The sequence below is a fragment of the Tachyglossus aculeatus genome, chromosome 2, assembly GCF_015852505.1.
Source record: "Tachyglossus aculeatus isolate mTacAcu1 chromosome 2, mTacAcu1.pri, whole genome shotgun sequence".
Lineage (NCBI taxonomy): Eukaryota > Metazoa > Chordata > Mammalia > Monotremata > Tachyglossidae > Tachyglossus > Tachyglossus aculeatus.
The window spans coordinates 31749298-31770878 of record NC_052067.1 but is presented as its reverse complement, the minus strand read 5'-3'; the positions used below and the strand labels follow the sequence as shown (position 1 = coordinate 31770878).

At 39.0% G+C, this 21581-nt stretch overlaps 1 protein-coding gene across 8 annotated transcripts in view; it reads right to left on the bottom strand.

The window, feature by feature from the left end:
• Positions 1-768: 768 nt before the first annotated feature.
• The window catches only part of SATB1 (SATB homeobox 1), a 108047-nt gene continuing 87234 nt past the window's right edge, over positions 769-21581 (bottom strand). For 5 of the 8 annotated variants that reach the window (XM_038768199.1, XM_038768188.1, XM_038768207.1 and 2 more), the window contains exons 10-12: positions 4872-5075; positions 4340-4435; positions 769-2565 (exon numbers count right to left, since the gene is read on the bottom strand). In XM_038768199.1, the coding sequence (XP_038624127.1) occupies positions 2071-2565; positions 4340-4435; positions 4872-5075 (795 nt within the window). In that variant the 3' untranslated portion in view covers positions 769-2070. The remainder of the gene's footprint in view (positions 2566-4339; positions 4436-4871; positions 5076-21581) is intronic. The other 3 variants (XM_038768215.1, XM_038768222.1, XM_038768230.1) reach the window with 3 other exon arrangements.

The following is a 21581-nucleotide window of genomic DNA, read 5'->3' as shown; positions in this document are numbered from 1 at the left end:
AGCTTGAATAAATGAAAAATAAAGATGGAAGCGTTACAACCTTAAATACACTATTTTCTGGGATGGATTTCCTAGTTCGATTCATTTTGCGGTTCCAAGAAGTGAACTAAGTTTTAGTCATGAGAGCAGAATTTCTTGAACTGTGCAATACAGGTTAAGAGAGTGTTCTAGTTTCTAACAAGTATTTTGTTCTACAGTCCTGGTCCTCTCTGAGTGTGAGGTGTGGTGTTCTTTACCTTCCTTGGGTTGGGGGAAACGGGGAAAGGTTTGTAGGGCTGGGCTCATTCATGCAGTCAACACTAATTGAGTCCCAAACTGCTATGGTCCTGCAAGGACTATATTAATGATTGTAAAAAAAAAAAAAAAAAAGTCAAGAAATGTGCTTACTAAGGGATTTTTACACACTAGGCCCAGTTTTTGTATTTACTTTATGTGACCATTAATGGCCTTTTGTAATGTTTAAACATTAGTATAAGGAACAGTGTTAGCATAATTCAAGTAGTGTAAAATAAAAGCAGCTGTATCCATTATAAGTGCATTACTGCCAGGAATTGTAAATATGTTTTTGCCTGCTAGCCTTTTGACTCAATAATATCCTGCTATCTCTGTTGAGCAGGCAAAATTTTAACCAAGACAAGACAGGTTATAATTTCCATTGTATAACTAAAAAGAAAAAAAGTCAGGCCTCTAAATTCAAATTTGATCAAGACCATTACAAAAATGTTTAAAGATGACTTTTCAATTACTCTCTTTAAAATCGCTGCAGTATTGTCAAAGAAATATTAATGTACAGAGGGCAATCTTTCGAATGATCTTCAGCGCTATTTTACATAAGCAGACAAACCCTACCGTATGATACCATACAAACAATTTTAATTGTGTAGTTACAGTCAATAACCACTCCTAGTCAGAACATTTCTGCATAAAGAAAATTGTGATACATTTAGAAAAACAGCCAGCTGTAACAAAATAACTGGTGTTTTCATAGCAATAAACTCATAAAAAAGAAATACACCTTTATACAGAAAATTTATACAGATGTAGCTTTAAAATTGATTGTAAACCAAAGGAAGACACATTGCAAACATCAATTATTTTCACATTAATTGCATAAGTTTCTAAGGTGATCTATTAGTTTTATTTACCTAAGCTTATTTGCATGATAGTAAAAATTGCATACAACAATAAGAGTGAAGCTTATAGTATGAATTGCTTGGATAACATAGAGCACTTTTTATAGGCAACTGTGTAAAGCACATTTTCTCTATTTAAAACTTTTAAGACACTTTGTTTTACTGCCCATCAAAATACATTTATAAATAGAAAAGAATCAGTATGATAACAGGAGAAGCAATATTACACTTAACGGAAACTTCCAAAAAAATTAATTACAACGTGATGCTGCAGGATCTACAAATAAATAATGAGGACTAAATTGTGTTTCACATTTTCTTTTCTTTCTTTTTTTCTAAATCATGTAACAATGAGAATGGGGAAAAAAATGACAGTGACCTTTTTTTCCAAAAAAGAAAATAAATCTGAATTACGGCAGTGCCATATAATACAAGGCATTTGTTGGCATATGTTATCTTTAAACTGCATTCCACAGTCTATAGTTCTTTTGTAACATACAATAGAGCAAGAGTAACAAACTCTTTCTTTTAAATAAACGTGAGTTTCCAAAGATCAAGGGGTGGAGTGTTAGAGGAAGAATTAAAAAAGAAAAAGAATACGAAATAATAACCACAGAAGTTGTAATGCTTGTTTGAAGGCTCCAGAATCAAAACCACTGGTATCATGCTTATTGGGTACACCAGGGTGTATCCAGTGAACACAAATTAATATCAAACAATCCTCAATGCTTCATCTGGAGCTGCAAAGCAGTTTTTATTAAAACAGAGTAAAACATTTAGTGCAGTCTGCATTATCCTTTTTCAACTTTTGTGCAAGTTTCTGAAGATTCATTGGCCAAACAATGAATAACAAAGGTTTCTGACAGAACGCAAGATGGACTTTTCATTTCATTAATAAATACCAGTGGCACAGTTGAATGAAAATAATACTTTTAGCTCAGTCTTTCAAATCCGCATTAATGTCTGTGTTCCCTTCCGCTGATAATTCTTCTTCTAGTTTCACGGAAAAAAGGGTGTTTGCGTTTTTATCTTGGACGCTTTCTTCCAAATCCTTAAGCAACTCTTCCTCTTTATACTCTGCCACATCCACCTCTAAACCGGAATTGTCCTTCAGCTTCCCGTGGTGCTTGAGATAATACCGCTGGTTCTGAAAGAACTTGATAATGGTGTACTTGGGAAGGTCGAGCTGAGCCGACAGAGTCTGGATTGCTTCTTCATCTGGATACAGGCCTACGTCTTGGATGAAACTCTGGAGAATCCCCAGGGCTTCGACGGAGATTTTCGTTCGCGGCCTCGGCTTCTGCCGATTCTCGTCCTCGGATTCGGCGGGCGAAGCCACCGTGGGCTGCCTCGGGGGGAGCCTGGGCCCCGGCTGCTGCGGCGGCGGCGGCTGGGGCGCCTGCTGCGGTTGAGGCTGCTGCTGCTGTTGCTGCTAGGAGACAGGACAATGTTTCAACCTCTGTTCTCGATGGAGACTGATATACACACACTTCGAGGACTTAGGGACATTTCCGACAGTGGCTTCTGATACCGGCAATGACGCCAGGTAAAGGAAGAATCCACTAAATGAGCCCGAAGCAGGCACCCGTCAAAAACCAAAACCAAACAAACCCACACCCCAAAAACTCCATCACGTGAAAAAATAGAGAAAAGTCGACATTCGGACTTCTTTTAAGGTCTGATATCTTGCAGGGATAATCACTTCTCAGGGATCGGTGGGCCCTCCCTGGTTTTCAGCCGTGCTCAGAGAAGTGAATATCCGGCATTTTGAAAAGGCAAGCGCTGAACTTAGCCAGGAGGATATACATCGAAGAAGATAAGACAAAGCAAATGATGATATAAATAATTAACAAAGACTTAAAGATTTAGAAGCAAGGAATTCAGAGAGATTTTAAAAAGGGGAAAGCCTCAGAGCCCTAGGGAAAAAGAGAGGGGTGGGTGTGAGCTTGTGGTGTCTCTCTCTCTCGCTCTCTCTATGTTCTGGAGCATGGACCATTTTAAGATTGTTTAAATCACAACTAAATTAATCAACTTCAGTTATTACTGAGAATTGCTTCCCTTGTGTGTCCAAAACAACAAGTAAGATTCTCAGATGTGGGATTTGCTTGTCAAGACTGCCAATTTAAATAATACAATTAAATTATTTAATGAATATATAGTAATCTCTTCAGGAAAGCTTTCCCTTCCACTGTACTTCCATAGTATAGGTTTGCTCTCTTACATTTCAGTGTTTGAATGGTTTCTTCAGTGACAAACTAATACCACTAGGCGTTTACCTTAGTGTATTTTTTTGAAATGAGTATCTGCATATGTGTAATATTTTACAAGCATAATTAGAAATAATGAATGTGAGGCACAATCACATTGTACCCTGTATATACATGATTTTTTTTATCAGCAAGGCAAATCAACCTGAATAAGCAGCAAAATAGTGGAATGTTTATACCGTGCATAAAGCATTTCCTTTTATCCCCCAAGAAGAAATTGTGTTTAAACAATTTACATTTTCAAACAAGTGCTGTTTTATATTACTTAACATATATCTTTCCCTTTTTTATTTTTGTTAAATCAAATAGTAAAATCTTTCAGGTTTTCACAATGATTTCAGTGCTGGATATCCTCAGGGACTGTCTTTTTCAATTTGTTTTATTTTTAGTGTGTGTGTGTGTGTGTGTGTGTGTGTGTGTGTGTGCGCGCGCACGTGTGCGCACACGCACATGCATCTGGATGGTTCTTTGGATTTGCAAATACAGTATAAAATGTTTTCCATAGAGATAATTACATGAGCCCAAGTAGCATTTAGAAATCAGCAAACCATGAAGGTTTTCTCTCAGAGGAAGAGGTAGAGAACAGACCCTACCTAGATCTCGCCTAACAAAGAGGTTACCACACTTCGGTAAAATTCCTTTGAACACCCATCAACAACCTAGAACGAGCCAAAGGAATTGCCCACCCCACCAAATCCCTGAGCTCAGAAAGCTTTATATAAACCCAATAGCCAATGTAGGTTGGGATGGAGTGGGAAGGTGACATAATCAAATCCTTATTCCGCCACCACCCACAGTGGAGGCTGAGATCACTGGCATGGCGGGCATCTACCCGGGTTAGTAATGCTGCACCTTCTTTAGGAGTCTTAAAAGCCTCCGGGGGAGGGTCCTGAAACCCCTTAGTCTGCTTCCTGCCGTACTTAACTTGGGCTAGCTCACCTGAGGAGCCGCACCCAGCCATGGTCCCGTGGTCAGCAGGCCCGGTAAGAAAGCACCTCTGGGCTCTCCTTTCCCCAGGGTGGTGGGAGAGGGGCTCTAAAGGAAAGACAAACAAAGATTGACTCCCACATGTGAGTTATGTAAGGGTGTGGTGGGAGGAACAGGACTAAGAATGGTCTTGTGGCCTTACACGTCTATCCTGGGCCTGAATGGAACGTACGTGAATGAACTGAACTTTTTCCTCAAAAGACATTAATATCGTTTTCCTTTGGGCATATTGTTGGGAAATTAGAGGCAGGTCATTTTTGATAGGCACACTTTAAAGGGAAAAAAAACACCCCCACATACCAAAAAGCATAGGCGTTTTAATTTTCCTTGTAACCTCCATGGAAGATGGCCGTGCGTTGTTATCTATCCCTTACTAAAATGCCTCCATTTAGCCTCACGGGAAGAAATGAAACACTAATTTCTTTTGGTATGTTTAAAGCTGTATTTACTTAGAGCTATATTGAATTGGCTAAGGTAAACTAACCTGAATCTGCTCTGCTGGAACATGGATAATGTGGGAAGGCCTGTCACCATGGTGATGGACTGCATTGCTTTCTTGTTCATAAATGGCATCTCGTTCAGGCTGAGGAAGACTGAGGAACCTTCGAATCATTGACAGATTCTCCCACAGGGTTCTGTTTTCTGGAGAAGGATCTTCTTTCCAACGTAACAGTTCACACAGCCATCCCTTGAAAGATAATAGCAGCAAATGTCACATGTCATTTAGTGAGAGTTCGCCAGATTCTTTTCCATTTTTGGCTGATAAAAATATTGTTCTCATGATCTTAAGATCCTCTGCTAAAAAAAAAAAAGAAAATCTGCTAGCCAGTGTGAGGCCAGGAAAATACTATAATGTATTTAATTGTTTCTAAAACCTACCTGTACATCAGAGATTTGTCATGGCAGTTTGGGTTTTGGCAACTCCTTTTTCCAGTAAATACTCAGTTTACATTTTAAGGAGAGAAAACATACTCGTTGTTGAGCCTCCAGAGCAAGAAAACACCCATCACTCATTCCAAATTATAGAAAATCAGAATGTTTTAAACTCAGCCTCCTTATTACTCTATTTATTTATTTATTTATTTTACTTGTTCATATCTATTCTATTTATTTTATTTTGTTAGTATGTTTGGTTTTGTTCTCGGTCTCCCCCTTTTAGACTGTGAGCCCACTGTTGGGTAGGGACTGTCTCTATGTGTTGCCAATTTGTACTTCCCAAGCGCTTAGTACAGTGCTCTGCACATAGTAAGCGCTCAATAAATACGATTGATTGATTGATTGACTGATCTTGCCTACTCCATTTTTCCAATCAGTCAATCGGTTGCATTTATTGAGTGCTTACTGGGTGTGGAGCACTGTACTTAGTGCTTGGGAGACTACAATACAACAGAGTTGGTAGTCACAGGTCCTGCTCACAGGGAGCTCACGGTCTACTTGTGGAGACAGACATTAAAATTAATTTTGGATACATACCTAAGTGCTAGGGTCAGGTGATTATCAACGGTTTCAAGAGTGCAGAGGACTTTCCCTATTAAACCTTCTTTTCTCCAACTCTCTCTCCCTTCTGCATCACCTACGCACTTGGATCTGTACCCTTGGCCCCAAGCACACCCGTAATTTATTTATAGTAATGTCTGTCTTCTCTCACTAGACTATAAGCTCCTCGGGGCAGTGACTGCGCCTACCAGCCCTTTTGTACTGCATTCTCCCAAAGCCCTTATTACAATGCTTTGTACATAGTAAGTGCTCAATCAGTACTGCCGAGTGATTGATACAGATCCAGATCGCCTAGGTGACACAGAAGGGAGAGGGAGTAGGGGAAGTGAGGCTTAGTCGGGGAAGGCCTCTTGGAGGAGATCTGATTTTATTAAGGCTTTAAAGGAAGGGAAAATGGTAGCCTGTCATGTATGAAGGGGGAGAGCGTCCCAGGCATTTTCTTTCTCAACAGGCTTAGGTAAATAGTTAAGACTCAAACCACAGCTATGGGTTACATCTGTGGTCTTCCTCATGGTGACTTTGCCGAGGCCTGGAAAATAGCATGAGGAATGAAAAGCCAAGGGAGAAGAAGTGATTAGTCTTTGGCCCAAGTGCAGTGGCATTCTAAGCCCAAAACAAGAAAGACCCCAGCTCTGCCAGTGAAGGAGATTTTCTGCTTAGTAAAGAAGGTTGAGAACAACAGAAGAATTTCCCCTCTAAGCTTTCTACTATGTCAATGGTTACCGTATCCTTGGGAAGTCAGTTCCAGCTTACCCATTCAGAAGGAAACTTCAGAGATTTATATAAACAGTAGATTGGGTTTACTTTTGATATCATAGGCCAACATTACCTGTTATGTTGTCTACCAGATCTACTGCTAAAAGGACTGAGAGGCACAGACATTTAAGAGGAGTTAGAGTACAGGTCTATCTGGGGGTAGCTAGACCCCTTTTCAATTCAAATGTAAGGCTAAGCATTACAGGCAGTCCTCGGCATTATGATAATTGAATTCTAATAGCTAAGCCTCAAAAATCTCCAGTGGCTACCAGTCAACCTACGCGTCAGGCAGCAACTCCTCACCCTGGGCTTCAAGGCTGTCCATCACCTCGCCCCCTCCTACCTCACCTCCCTTCTCTCCTTCTCAAGCCCAGCCCGCACCCTCCGCTCCTCTGCCGCTAATCTCCTCACCGTGCCTCGTTCTCACCTGTCCCGCCTCGACCCCCGGCCCACGTCATCCCCCTGGCCTAGAATGCCCTCCCTCCGCACATCCACCAAGCTAGCTCTCTTCCTTCAAGGCCCTACTGAGAGCTCACCTCCTCCAGGAGGCCTTCCAAGATTGAGCCCCCTCCATCCTCTCCCCCTCCTCCCCGTCCATCCCTCCCGCCTTACCTCCTTCCCCTCCCCACAGCACCTGTATATATGTATATATGTTTGTACGTATTTATTACTCTATTTTATTTGTACATATTTATTCTATTTATTTTATTTTGTTAATATGTTTTGTTTTGTTCTCTGTCTCCCCCTCCTAGACTGTGAGCCCACTGTTGGGTAGGGACCATCTCTATATGTTGCCAACTTGTACTTCCCAAGCGCTTAGTACAGTGCTCTGCACACAGTAAGCGCTCAATAAATACGATTGAATGAATGAATGAAGCCTTAGCTAGGACCAACTTGTTCAGAGGAGAGAAGCTACAAAGGGGACAATAGTTCCTGGACCAGTACAGATACTTTTTCCTTCCTTCCAATGAAGGTAACCTCTTCCCCTTCCTGCCCTGATCAGAGCTTTAGTGCTGTACCTCTCCTGCGACCCAAATCAGGGCTCTTAAAAAATGTTTCCTTTCTCCTCCCACCCACTACCCCACTTACTTCCATTCATTCATTCATTCAATCGTATTTATTGAGCACTTACTACATGCAGAGCACTATACTAAGCGCTTGGGAAGTACAAGTCAGCAGCAAATAGAGACAGTCCCTACCCAACAATGGGTTCACAGTCTAGAAGGGGGAGACAGACAACAAAATACTTCCAGAGCTAGTAACATGCATAAAGGAGACTAAATGCTAAAAAAAACTGTTGCCTTTTTGTTTTTCTTCGAACATGGTAAACAACTGGAAAGTCTCCTCCCAAAAAAGATATCTTCACTTGCTCTATAGTAGTTCTGAGGTCCTTAGTTTGATTTTCTCGAGGCTGAATGATCTCAATTGTTTTTAACCCATCTTCAAGAGCAACACCACACAATTTGGTATTATCTGTAAATTCTTGATTTCTCAGCCTAGGCCATACGGGTTTTTTTGGAAGTTTCACAGGGTTGCAGTCTTGAGAAGCTCCTGAGCTTCCCCTGGAACATGCACCGAATGATAATTGCTGAAGCTCCTTTTCCCACCTGCTCTTGGCACTGAGAAGGATCCTGTTGACCACTGCATCTTCATAGGTAGTTGTTCATGGTTGGTAAATGGGAGTTTTAAGCTGATGCATAATAATATGGAACATTAGCTGAACACCACTTTTATATCTGGGCTCAAAACGGTTACAGCATATCCAGCAAATTTTGTTTTAGATATAATTGTAGACCTAAACATATACCTAAGAAATGCTAGATAAGACACAAAAATGACATGTATGTCAAAAATTCACCCTTTCAGGGGGCTGAGAAACACCAAAACACTCAAAAAAAAGTTTCACAGGACTTTGAAGTTATGTACAGAACTGGTTAGGACTTGGATGTATATGAAGACCATGTGGATCACAGATGTTCTTTGGAAAAGAAAATCATTAGTTCTTTTAAAATGGTTAATAATGATAGCTAATTCTTAAACAATCATGCTTGTGCTGGTTTAACAAATATTTCAGAATAAGATCCAGAGTCTTTCAACAAATATTTTGCTCATATTGTCACTTCTGTGTTTCCATACTTACAAGATGGCTCCTTATTTTTATTAATTGCCCATGACTAACACAACATTTCCAGTAGTTTGCTATTAACCTCTGCCCTGAAATAATACTTCTAATTCCTTATCTAAAAATAATTGGATGAATTATAAGTTGAAGCATGTCTCCGTTAGCCGTTCAAGACGACAAGATGATTTTTAAGAGACTGAAATCAGATGCTTCTTAGAAAATATTTAAAGCTGCAGCTGGGAACTGTTAGTTCTGCAAGGATATTCTAACAACAAAAAAGCATGTTTCTTGAAGTGTATTCATTCACTTTTTATAAAGCATAACGAGAAACAGACGTTTTGATATGATAGGTCTGTCAAAGTAGAAATAGTCACAAAGTTCTTCATTCTCAATTTACAATGGCAAAAAATGGATGGTAGTGGATTTTAATGCTATTAAATATCTACTTTTTTATTGAGACTGTTAGAGTGATTATTGATTGAGAATGAATGTAAACAATGCTCTTAATACGAAAGACTGAAATTATGTGCTTACAGCACTTCTATTAAAACCATATACCATCCAAGTCCCTAGTAATGTTCCCTTATTTCATCATTATTTTGTATTTACTGCTTCAGAGTGGGCATTTTGTGTCACCAAATACAAAAATTGACAATATTAGGATTATATATTTATATATAAAAGCAATGAGACTGCCTAAATGTATTTTTTTAATTCTTTAAAATTATGTATAGGCCAGGAATGAGAGGTGGTGAAATTCAAGGGTGCTTTTTCTAAAACATGAACTTGATCCTATTATTTTCAGGGTGCTTTAGTTCATTCATTCATTCATTCAATCATATTTATTGAGCGCTTACTGTGTGCAGAGGACTGTACTAAGCGCTTGGGAAGTACAAGTTGGCAACATATAGACATGGTCCCTACAGCGGGTTCACAGTCTCCCAAGGTATTATATGACTATTGAGTTTGGGGTGAGAGAAGCAGCATGGCTGAGTGGAAAGAGCCCGGGGCTTTGGAGTCAGAGGTCATGGGTTCGAATCCCAGCTCCGCCAATTCATTCATTCAATCATATTTATTGAGCGCTTACTGTGTGCAGAGCACTGTACTAAGCGCTTGGGAAGTACAAGTTGGAAATTGCCAGCTGTGTGACTCTGGGCAAGTCACTTAACTTCTCTGGGCTTCAGTTACCTCATCTGTAAAATGGGGATTAAGACTGTGAGCCCCCCGTGGGACAACCTGATCACCTTGTATCCTCCCCAGCGCTTAGAACAGTGCTTTGCACATAGTAAGCACTTAATAAATGCTATTATTATTATTATTAGCTAAATTAGATCACAACTCTCCTGCTCAGTCTGTAGCCCAGTGAGGGAAATAACAGTCTGAATGATCAGACCAATTCATTCTCACTAGAATAAAGTTGGACAACCCTAACCTAAGCACAGTAAATTTGCCAGGCAACATTACACTGAATATAAAGAGGATTTGAGGCAAAATATAAACAGTAGTCACACGTAAATATATTAGTAAAACTTTCAGGATGTTACTACTTTTTAAACTGTCAAAGTTTAATTTAACACCTTCTGTTCTAAACCCTTTGTTTCTATTAAAAATCACGCCTTTAGCTGCTATCAATCACAATGCCCCCCCCCCCTTATTACTTAGAATACTAGCATGGGCCCTGGATAAACTGAAAATGCCATGCAGATGAATTCTGAGATAATATGTTCAAACCTGTTACATACAACACAAATCCTGTAAAGTTATGTATTGTAAACCTACATTTATTGAGAACCAAAAGTCTTAAATCCATCTGCCACAGAGGAAATATTGTTATGCACTTTATCGTAACCAAGTACCATCTGTAAATGTCTTGCTACAGTAAGCAAGAAAACGGTGAAAAAGATACTAACCCCAAAATGCTTAAATAGGAATCTTCTGCCTGTTGACAGTTTGGTTTTATTAAATTTAAAAAAAAAGTATTTTTTTTTAAAATGAAATTGCAGATTGACTGCCAAACTATGACTGAAGAGGAAAAGAAACTCAAAAGGAGACAACAATGGTAATTTGTAATGTAGTCCATGAAGCACATGACTGACTGTATGCTCATTTTAAAGAAAAAACGAGCAGTTCTAATCTCAATATTCTAATGATGTGATTTACTGACAGAACCTTATTGTACCACATTTAAATAAAAATCCTGGCACCTTCATCTCTCAGCTGCTAATTTCCAACTAAAGTAAATCTCGGATTTCCACTCCAGTCTCTTTTTAGAACAGTTGATTCAAGTCAGTTCATTTCCAACATTTTAACAGATAAGGGGTACACACTGATTTTAATTGACTCAGCAAAGCAACCTCCTTTCGTGAATGAATTGATTCTACCTACCCAAGCCTGTACGAGAAATCCCTCCAGAACATAGAGTTGTCAGCACGATAGAAGCCTAATTTTCAATGAAAAGGGCTTCAGTATTTTGCAGGAAAAGTTCTTAATCTATTAGGCATACATCTGCGTCATACTTTAAAGCCAGAAGCAGAAAAAGTGGCACACAGCTCTTAATCTAATGGATACATTTTAAAACAGTCATTTGAATTCTCAGGCAAAGCCATTTATCAACTGCACCCTAAAATATGAGGGGCTCCCCCTCCCCCAATTTCTTATGTATCATTTGTAGGACTATTTTGTTCCAATTTCGGGGGCATAGGGTATGATAATAATATATGGCATTCAAAGAATTTATCTAAATATGGAGCTTTTTGATAGAAACATTTTAGTGAACAGCAAAAATTACATTTCAGCATCTAATATGAGCAGGGATTAAGTACATAATCCATTAAACTGTACTTCTAACAAAAAAATTCTGTATTGTAGAATAAACTAAACGAGGCATTTTGAATGAGCACATTTTCTACAACAACTAACTATAAAGCTAGCAATTTATCATTCAGCAAATAATTTTCTACTTTTAAAAGAATCTGTAAGTGTTACTTATGCTAATGAAGACAGTTTTTAATCTGCCCACAAACATGCTAATAGAGGGCAATTTTTTTTTATTTACAAAGCTGAAGGCACTCAAGTGTAATTTCATATCAATGCGCTATATAAACTGGGTAAAAATGGGCTCTAATTGTCAGAGCCGCTAAATCTTTCACCTACAACACAAAGGTTTGAAGACTAAACAAGAACTGCAAAGTGATAAGTGAAATTTATTTTCCTTTAAACTCGTTGAATTTTCAAAACTTGTTTTTGTTCTAGTGTATACTAGTTTGTGTTCTCTCTTCTGAATCTGCAGAATATAAAATGGGGGTAAGATACCATAAAATTCCACTTGAAGGGAGTATGTTTCATACTCTCTGATGTGCAGGAAGGTCACTTTTGGGGAAACAAAGTCAAAACACATTGAGCAGTTAGATACATAATGGTGGCAAAGGAGAACTGAAAGCATTTTAAATTATTTACAAGGTTAAAAGGGTGAAATGGTACTTTAAATACATCAAATTTCATCATCTGGGCCATTTTTTGGTGGCAAAGTGGTATTGATCTTTCCAAATGCTTAAAATTAACTATTTCCAGAAGGTCATTATTTGATTAAAGGCATTAAAGTTGAGGGCAAGAAACGATGCACTTTGTCTTCTTTCCCATTCAAATCATCATTTAATTTAATCAGAACAATCCCTTCATGTCCTGTAATAAAAATGCCTGTCTTAAGATATTGTTCTTTATCTAACATATTAACCTTTAAATGTTATGAAGTTCTTCAACAAAAAAGTCTCTGCCAAAAAAACAATGATAGAACAAGAGATGCTCCACTCATTATTAACACTGATAAAAATGAATTTTCCCCTCTAGAGAATGAATAGAAATGCATCTCCATAACTTAACAATATCCTATTCTCCAAAGGTAAGAAATTTATCTTCAAGCAGCAAATCTAATTCACACAATTGCTGCAAAAGGCTCAGTATGTCCCGTTATTTAGTCATTGAGGAAAACAAAAATTCTGCAATGAGTCTAAATTTTGATAATTATGACAGTTATTGTAAAAATATTTAACCAAGTAATGCACTAAGACTTGCATTCGAAGTGTAACAAAATATAAATAGGTTCTTATTTTGCGGGGATATACGGATCCAGAAAACCTGCTTCAAAATATTTTAAATATTGGTAACAGGATCCACAAATTCTAAGAATAAGTGTTTTCAATTCATAATATTCAGAAAAGGAAAATCATTTTTTATCTTACCTTTTTAGTTATACTACTTAATTTTTACTGAACTTTGTAAGAGCAATCCTTTGTGAAACTTCCATTAAAATAATTTCCCCTTTCACAATGGCAAAATTCTCCAAAATTCTTTCTCTATTCCTATCTCAACTTACAGGACCATTAATCTTTCTAGTTAAATGATCTATGTATTCCCATAATTTAGAGTAGTCTACAATGGCTGCCCACAATTTTATCACTTGAGTTAATCCACCAAAACTGAGTTTGCCATAGAATACAGAAGATTTATCTGCAAGGAGCAAATATTAATTGCTGGTTGGAAAATGTGTCCAGAGTATAACATGATGGTGCCGATCAAAACCCATTCATATTTCAAGTTATGTGAGCAGGACTTGATTCTTGCTTAGCAGTGGGGTCTAGTGGAAAGAGGACAGGCCTGGGAGTTAGAGAACTGGGTTCTAATCCCGGCTCCGCCACTTGCCTGCTCTGTGGCTTCAGAAAAGTCACTTGCCTTCTCTGTGCCTTGGTTTCTTCAACTGTAAAATGGGGATTCAATACCTGCTCTCCCTCCTATCAAGACTGTGACGGGGACTGTGACTTGATTAATTTGTATCTAGAGCAATGCTTGACACATAGTAAACGCTTAACGAATACCATAATCAATATTATTATACTTCTTGTTGCAACTGAATATGGCATGGCCCAAAAATGTACGGTTGAGGGTGGGCAGACAACGTATGATTTCATTCTAATGCATGCTTTTTGTTTCGTCCTTAACTCTAAACGACTAAAAACTGTTCCCTAAAGATGGCTGGGGCCCACCTACCCAGGCTCGCAGAAAGAAATGCCTTAGTCCACCCATGCCGTCAGCAATGGGTACAAATGAGGTGGGAGATGAGAGAAAAAGGCTTCAGGGTTCCCAGGGCTGGCTCTTAAGTGATATTAGTAGCACAGGCTGTGCCCCTGTGCTCAGAGAGTAATCCCCAGGAATGTTATGTTGGTTGTTTAAATGCTAGGTTTGCCCCACCATGTCGTTTTGGACTACCATGGTACTTTTCATAGAAAAACAAGGCCAAAGAGGGATTGATTTCCATGCCCTTTGGGTAGCTGACAGATGAACAATTAAAAAAAAAGCCACAAAGCCTGGCCATGACACAGACGGTATCTCCAGCTTCTAGACCATTTCACCAGTGTCTCCTTTGAAGCGGGGTCAACTTCAAAAATTCCAAGACAAGTTCAGCATAACAGGGTCCAGGAGAGCAGTTTAGCCTTCAGGCAATAATTCTCTGGGAGGGGACAGGTAAGGAGAATGGTGATGGGGTGAGAGACAGTGTAGCCTCATGGATAGAGAATGGGACTGTGAGTTCTGGTTCTAGGCCCAGCTCTGCCAATAGCGTGTTGTGTCGGCTACCCTCCCTGGGCCTCAGTTTCCCCATTGGTAAATGCAGATATGATAGATTATGAGCCTTTCGAGAGAGCCAGAATAACCTCTTGCTGAAAGGCAGCGGGTTCTCCATCCCTCCTTAAACTCTGAACACGATGTGGGACAGGGACTGGGTCGGCTCTGATTACTTTGTGTGTGCCCTAGCCCTTAGCTTGGTGCTTGGCACATATAAAGCATTTAATACATACCATCAGCATTACTTTGTGTCAGGGTACCTGAGAAGCAATCTCCTAATGGAAAACTGAAATGGGCCATAAACAAGCAGGGAGGCCAGAGTACCCATTCCTAAGGCAAAGTGAAACCCAATGTAAAATCATGTGCCTAGTGGCTGATTGTTGGGAGCTGCCAGAGGGACAACTCTCCATGAACACAGGCTTTCGCAAGCTCAGATCAAGAAGCAGAATCAAAAACCACGACCAGGGCTGCAGGTGGCCAAGCCGCACCCCTCAATCTTCACTTTCACACTAGGAAATGATACACAGGTCAAGCATAGATATTTTCTGCCAAAAGTACACCTGACTAGTTCTGGTTCTTACTTTCTCTAGTATCATCTCTAAATACGGAGGATAGCTGTGTAGTTTTCTTCAACACACCTTTGGGTGGTTTTCATTAGTAAAATCTACATAGTTTTACAATCTTTGGCAAAACATTTACAAAATTTAAAATGACAAAGTGTGGTGAATATTAGAATTTGCCCTCAGAATGATTGGTGAATCGTTTGTACTTTCAAATTTTGCCCAGATATTTTATGGAATAAAAGAAGATCATAATCTATTCTCCACCTTTTCAAATGATATTCTTTTTCTTAGCTAAATTGTCAATCCCCTCTTGATTTTCATGTTTCTGATCTATTACAGCAGCCAAGCTATTCTTTTATAGCTACAGAAAATAGTGTAAGCTGTAGGTTTTCATACTGTACTTCTTTATGGACATATAAAAATAAATTCTGGTTTTTTTTTGTTTAGAATTGCTAAATTTAGTGTAATTTTAAATCAGTTTCCATAACTAATACCCTAGGGTGGCAATCCGGTAGGATATGGCTTAACTGATTCTTGCTCACAAAACCTGTTAGATGCTGAAATGCCATTTCCAGATAAGGAACCGCCAAAGGAGGGTAAACAATAGTCAGAGCCAGGAGGTCTGATTGGGAGGATGAATTAGATGACTCCAAGTTTTTCTCCGGTAATTTTGTCCTTGCATTCTTTCCAGAGTGGGTCCTGAAAACCATATTTGGTTGGCACTGAATTTACACTTTTTTGGATTAGGAACCTACTACTTCAGTCACAGCTGCCAACCAAGAATTGATCACTTTTACTTACTGGAAGAAAGTGACATCCTGTGCTGGTCATTCTACCCATTTTGAGATTTCTGATTTAGATATAGCTATGGATATCTAAATCTATGAAGCAGAGGCCCAAATACAGAGACCCTGACATTTTCAGCAGTTTGAGACACCTACTAATTTGATCTGGTCTGTTGTGTAGTCTTGGAGTCTGCCATACCAAGGCTGCCCAAATCAAATTTGAATGATATGAAGCCAAAGAATATCTTCATCATAGTTATTTGGGCACAGTCCTGGGAGTTTCAGAGGACAATCTCAATTTTACTCTGCCAAGATCACCCTTTCGACCCATGCTTAAATTGGGATATGGTTTTGCTTATGATTTAATTGACTTTAATTTCTTTCTTAAGTCTTCCACTCATATAGTACAGCTAGTTAGAGTTTCTTTAATGCCTATTTTTCCTGAATTCCTCCAAATCCAGCCATCTTCCCTAGAAAGGAATTACATCATCACAAGGCTAATAACGACCTTAAGAATAAGAATTATGGTACTTGTTAAGCACTTACTATGTGCCGAGCACCGTTCTAAGCACAGGATAGATACAAGTTAATCAGGTTGGACGTAGTCCCTGTTCCGGATGGGGCTCACAATCTTAATCCCCATTTTACAGATGGGGTACCTGAGGCCCAGCAAAGTGAAGTGACTTGCCCAAGATCACAGAGCAGACATGTGGTGGAGCCGGGATTAGAATCCAGTTCCTTCTGACTCCCAGGCTCTTGCTCTATCCACGAAGTCATGTTGCTTCACCTAGGTTGCTCCTTGGCTTCAAGTCAACTATCCCCAAAGATGAGACTCTCTTCTAACCTCAAGGAGAGAATCCCACAACTTCTCTTGGTAACATAATCCAACAGTTAACAGTACTCACTGTCAGTAAACGCTTCTTTTTTACACACACTTTCATTGCTGCATCTTAAGCTCACTTACTCTTGTTCTCTCATTCTGGATCACCATCCTCAGTAAGACATGACTAAACCCCCTTTTAGCAATCTCTTTTCCAGGTCAAGGCAAAAAATCCAACAGTTCTGATTTTCCAGCTCTCTCTGAACCCTCCGTAGGTTCTCCACATCCCTCAAGTTGCAGGTTGTAGACCTCGAAATACTAAATTATTGAATATGCTAACAGGAAAGGTAGTATTTACTTTCCCCACACAAAGCAGAAAGGCAAACTATTCTCCATGGGCAGAATTCTAAGGGCAACTGTTTAAAATAGTATTTGTTAAGTCCTTACCATATGTCTAGCACTGTTCTACCCCATCTAAGCCCTGGGGTAGACACAAGTTAATCTGACCAGATACATGGGGCGCTCAGTCTAAGGACGAGGCAGAACAGATAATGAATCCCCATTTTGCGGTTGAGAAAACTGAGGCACAAAGAAGTTAAGTGACTTGCCCAAGTCACTTTAACAATTATACTAAAAAATGAATTATTGTATAAAAAAAGAAAGCTTTAATTTAGAAGTCTAAAAATACTCTGTAGTAAAGATATCCTTTTGTAATAATAGGTATGACTTTATAACACACTTTTCAAGAGAAAATACCTTCACCTTAATTACATGGGTACCACATTTTTTATTATGTATGTCAAAGGGAGAAGTGATTGAGTTATCATAACTCAGTCCATAAATGTGATAAAGTATGGGCAGTACAGCCTCTAAACTGAATCAAATCCTGTGTTAAAGAAATTATTCAGTTCATTCTGCCCATTTATAGAAATCCAAGCTAAATATCACAATCAAGGGTAATATTACAATAAAATTACTTTTCACCCATCTGCCTCTGACTATTCAGCTACATTTTTATTAAATAGTCATCAGTACAACACAATTTTAAACAAAAAAATGCTAAGTATGATTGCTCTGGGAACTCTATTACATTTACTACATAAAAGCTTAGGAAGAAGAGGAAGAACAGTTAAGGTAAGAACAGTATTTTAAAAAATAAAGGTGATTTCATCCCTTTCTGAGGGTGGAGTCCAGGCTTGGACTCCTGGACTACAAACCAGTGAACCTAGGGGAGGCTCAACCGCCACTTTTACTAATAGTTCATATTCCAAAGTCACTCTCAGATCAACTCTCCTACCTCGCTATCCCATTCTCATTCTTCCAATCACCACACCTTCACCAGGCAAAAAAGTTGCTAAAGTCGGGAAAATTATTCAAGGCAATTTGAACTATGATGGATGAGACTGATCAAATGTATTTTTTCAATTACCTAATAAAAACTAAATCTATTAACTTGTATGGTGCAATCTGAAACGATTTAGGGTGGCAGGTTTCCTGGTGGTCTCATGGAAAGAGCATGGTTCTTAGAATTGGGAGGCCAAGGTTCTAGTCTTGGGGGTGCATTGCTTTCTTTTTAGTGGTGGTGTTTTGGCCTAATTAGTTCACAAGCACTCTGAAAGTGAGGGTTATGTTTTAAAAATGTTAAAGTATATAAGCTTAAATATATGGGTATAGTAAGATGTTTTTCAGATTTCTGCTACGTGATTTTATGCACTGATGTTTTGGACAATTGAAAAGTATAACAAAGGGCAAAAATTTCAGCTCATTAATCTGAAAGTGGCATGAGTTTTGGATTAATCTTTCCACTATATACTCCCCTCTGCCAAAGAATGTGTTTTCACCACACATTCTGGGCAGAGCACGATAACAAATTAGGGAACGTTCTTCCGGTGCACACCTGCCTAGACGTGGCTCAGCACAGTGTGGGAAGGAACGGTTGTGCTCATGCACCTGGTGTCAGACAGGGCCACAATATGCATTTCTCTTCATGCAAGGTTCTGCAAGAAATGAATCCCTGCAATGTAGGATTGGTTGTACTCTGTACTGGTCAAATTCAAGCCTGTTCCCAGTTTTTATCCCTGAGAAGAACCTGGTCAGAATCCAAGAGTAGAGCAACATCACCAATGGATTAAAATGACCAGAAAACAGGACCTTGAGTTTTTGTTCAAGGAATTAGTGTTTTTCAAGCACACATAAAGGGGGATGTCTATGGAATGACTTAATAGTCTCAATATACTGCAGGGCTTTTAGGGGAAGCTTCTATACAGTTGTCCCTTAAATCCAGTGCATCCTAAACAAGAATGGGCTGAAGAAATTAATGTGGGAGAGACTGACTGCTTGACCATCAGGATGTCAAAACAGTGGAGGAGGCCTCCAAGGGAGATTAAGGAGCTTTCATCTTTGAACAGCTTTAAGGCATCAACAGGCAGCCACCTGTCTTGAATGGTTTAGTTATTCATCTGCCTAGAAAGTGGGTCACTGGTCCCAGGTGAGCTTGAGGTCTTTTCCTGATCTAGAATTGAACATCTGTTTAATTTGAGTAGCCCGTATCTGTACTAGAGCAATTTCTTTTGTTTCATATCCAATCTAGTGGCCTACAGAGTTCTAGTAACGAAAGCAACGGAAGGTTTGTTGCCAGAAATTTGGAACTGAGCAAAAGGGAAGTAAACTTGTTCTTCCAGATATTTACTTATTCACTGTCTTCTCTGATTCAGACTCTAATTCATAACCTAGATAGGTGCCCTTGCTGCTGTAGTTTGATAACTCTCTTGGTTGAGTTTACCCAGGGCTAGGCATATTTTTGTAAATAATTTTCTTGTGTAGCATTCCTATTAAACGCAAACCTTCAGGGAGCAACCCTAACCTTTGGCGGTAAGCTAATATGAGTGTGAATCTCATCATGCTCCCAAAGAATGTTTTAGGAACCATTTCCCACTAATCCCACATTATGGCCAGTTCCAAGTACCCTATTGTAAACGACTAGGCTTAACTGACAGGCTGCAATTTAGGTCTTTTCAGGCCTTGTCCAAATGCCCTTCATAGCCAGGCAGGTGACAGTGGGGCAGGCCTTAGCATAGTAAGTAAGAGGGATTTGTGCAGTAGTGAATAGCTGAGTTACCACTAGAATCTAGCATAGGAAAGGTCCATCCAATCCTATTTCTTTCAATCCTTCAATGCTCCGATTAGCCAGAGATATCTAATAGCATACTCCACTACTGTTAGCTAAGGTGAATTTTATAGATCCGCTAAGAAATGTGTGTATTTCGCTCTTTTTTTCCCCCCCAAATTCACATTAGTATGCCTTATGTAGTCCTGGTTTATAAGCGATTCCTATTTGATTGCTTAATCCACATCTTCGAAAATACGGAAAGGAATAAGAGGCAGGAAGTAAGTGCTCATTCTTCTTTGCTTGGGCTGGCGGGCAGAGAGTCTGTAAAGTGAAAAGCATTGAGAGCTGTAGCACCAGGGAGGGGAACTTATGCTAATTCTTTGACTGCCTTGCAGGTAGGAGAAACCTGCAGTAATCTCTTTCCCTGTACTGAGCAAGATTAATACCTGAGCATTCAGGCTGCAGGAATGGGGCTGATTGGTTTAAAAAAAAAAGGGGGGTAGGACAGAGAATATATAGGAGAACGAGAATAAGGAAGAAAGCAAAGTACACATCTATAGGCTTCTAATTGCATTAAGCTAGCTATAAACTGTATTAAAAGGTCTTTATCCCCCAAATTTCCTCAAACCAGAGCATGGAAACCAATTTCACTGTGTCGAGTTTTTTGGTAAATTAGTGTCATCTGAGTTCTAGATACTAACTAGACTGTAAGCTCATTGTGGGCAGGGAACATGTCTACCCATTCTGTTGAATTGTACTCTCCCAAGTGCTCAAAATAGTGATCTGTACGCAGTCAGTGCTCAATAAATACCACTGTTTGATTAACTACTTCAATAAAAATTTTAATTTGATTATGCATTAAACCTCTCAGCCCTTTCCCCAATCCCCAAGTGGCGTATATTTTTAAATTAATTATGAAAAGAGCAAAAAATGGAAATGTTATCTTTTAGCAACAAAGAATCAGGTTGGAACTTTAATAGCAATGACTCTCTCTTTCTACATCTGTACACTATATATATTTGTCTATACTCACACCTATGTAAAAACACATATTTTTCAAAGATAATCCCTTTTCGTATATTGCCATATTTCATATAACTATGTAAATGTATCACCATAAGCCTTGGTGTGAATATCAATCTTTCGGAAAACATGAAAATGAATGTGTATCCCATCCCCTAGGCCCAGAAGATAAGAGATTTGTTCTCTATATAGATTCTAGTTTTCCTGTTAACTTTCTTGGATGTTTTCGTGAGGATAAAATATAGGCAAGCTACTGGAAGTGAGTGTGGTGGAAGTTAATATTGGGAGAGTTACGGAAATTTACAGGCTCATTTAATATTGTGGATTAGTACTTTTTTGGAAGCTGCTATTCATCTGCTCTGAGCACTTTCTAACTTGGTGGCCAAAACCTCTTTTGAGAGTCAATATGAAACTTTTTAGTCCAGTTCACTCTCCCTAGACAGCCAAAACTTTCCTGTCTCTATTAGTGGCCAGTAGCTTTGCTCACCACCTTTCTAGATATTTTAATGTGTCCAAAATATCTTTCATGCCCTCATTCCAAAAGAGAGCTTCCTAACCTATTTCACTCACTTTTTGAATTTTCATTAAACAAAGGTAAAAATCATCAATACCAAGCAGCAAGAATATAAAGGAACTAGAAACTGTATCTTTCTAAGGGACAAAAGCGTCTTCTCTTTCCTCATTCATTGGGTGAATTATTTCTACAAATACATAAATCCTTAAGGAGTCCTGTGACTCAGCTGACTGGCACATCTACTTGGATTGGGAAAGGAAGACTAAGAAGAATATCAGAAACAAACAATGTTTTTGGATCAGCATAATGTGAGCTTCTGAATGCTGAAGTGGCAGTTGTGCAATTTCACAGGACAGAGGAAATTGGAAGGCTCTGTGGTACAAAATAAG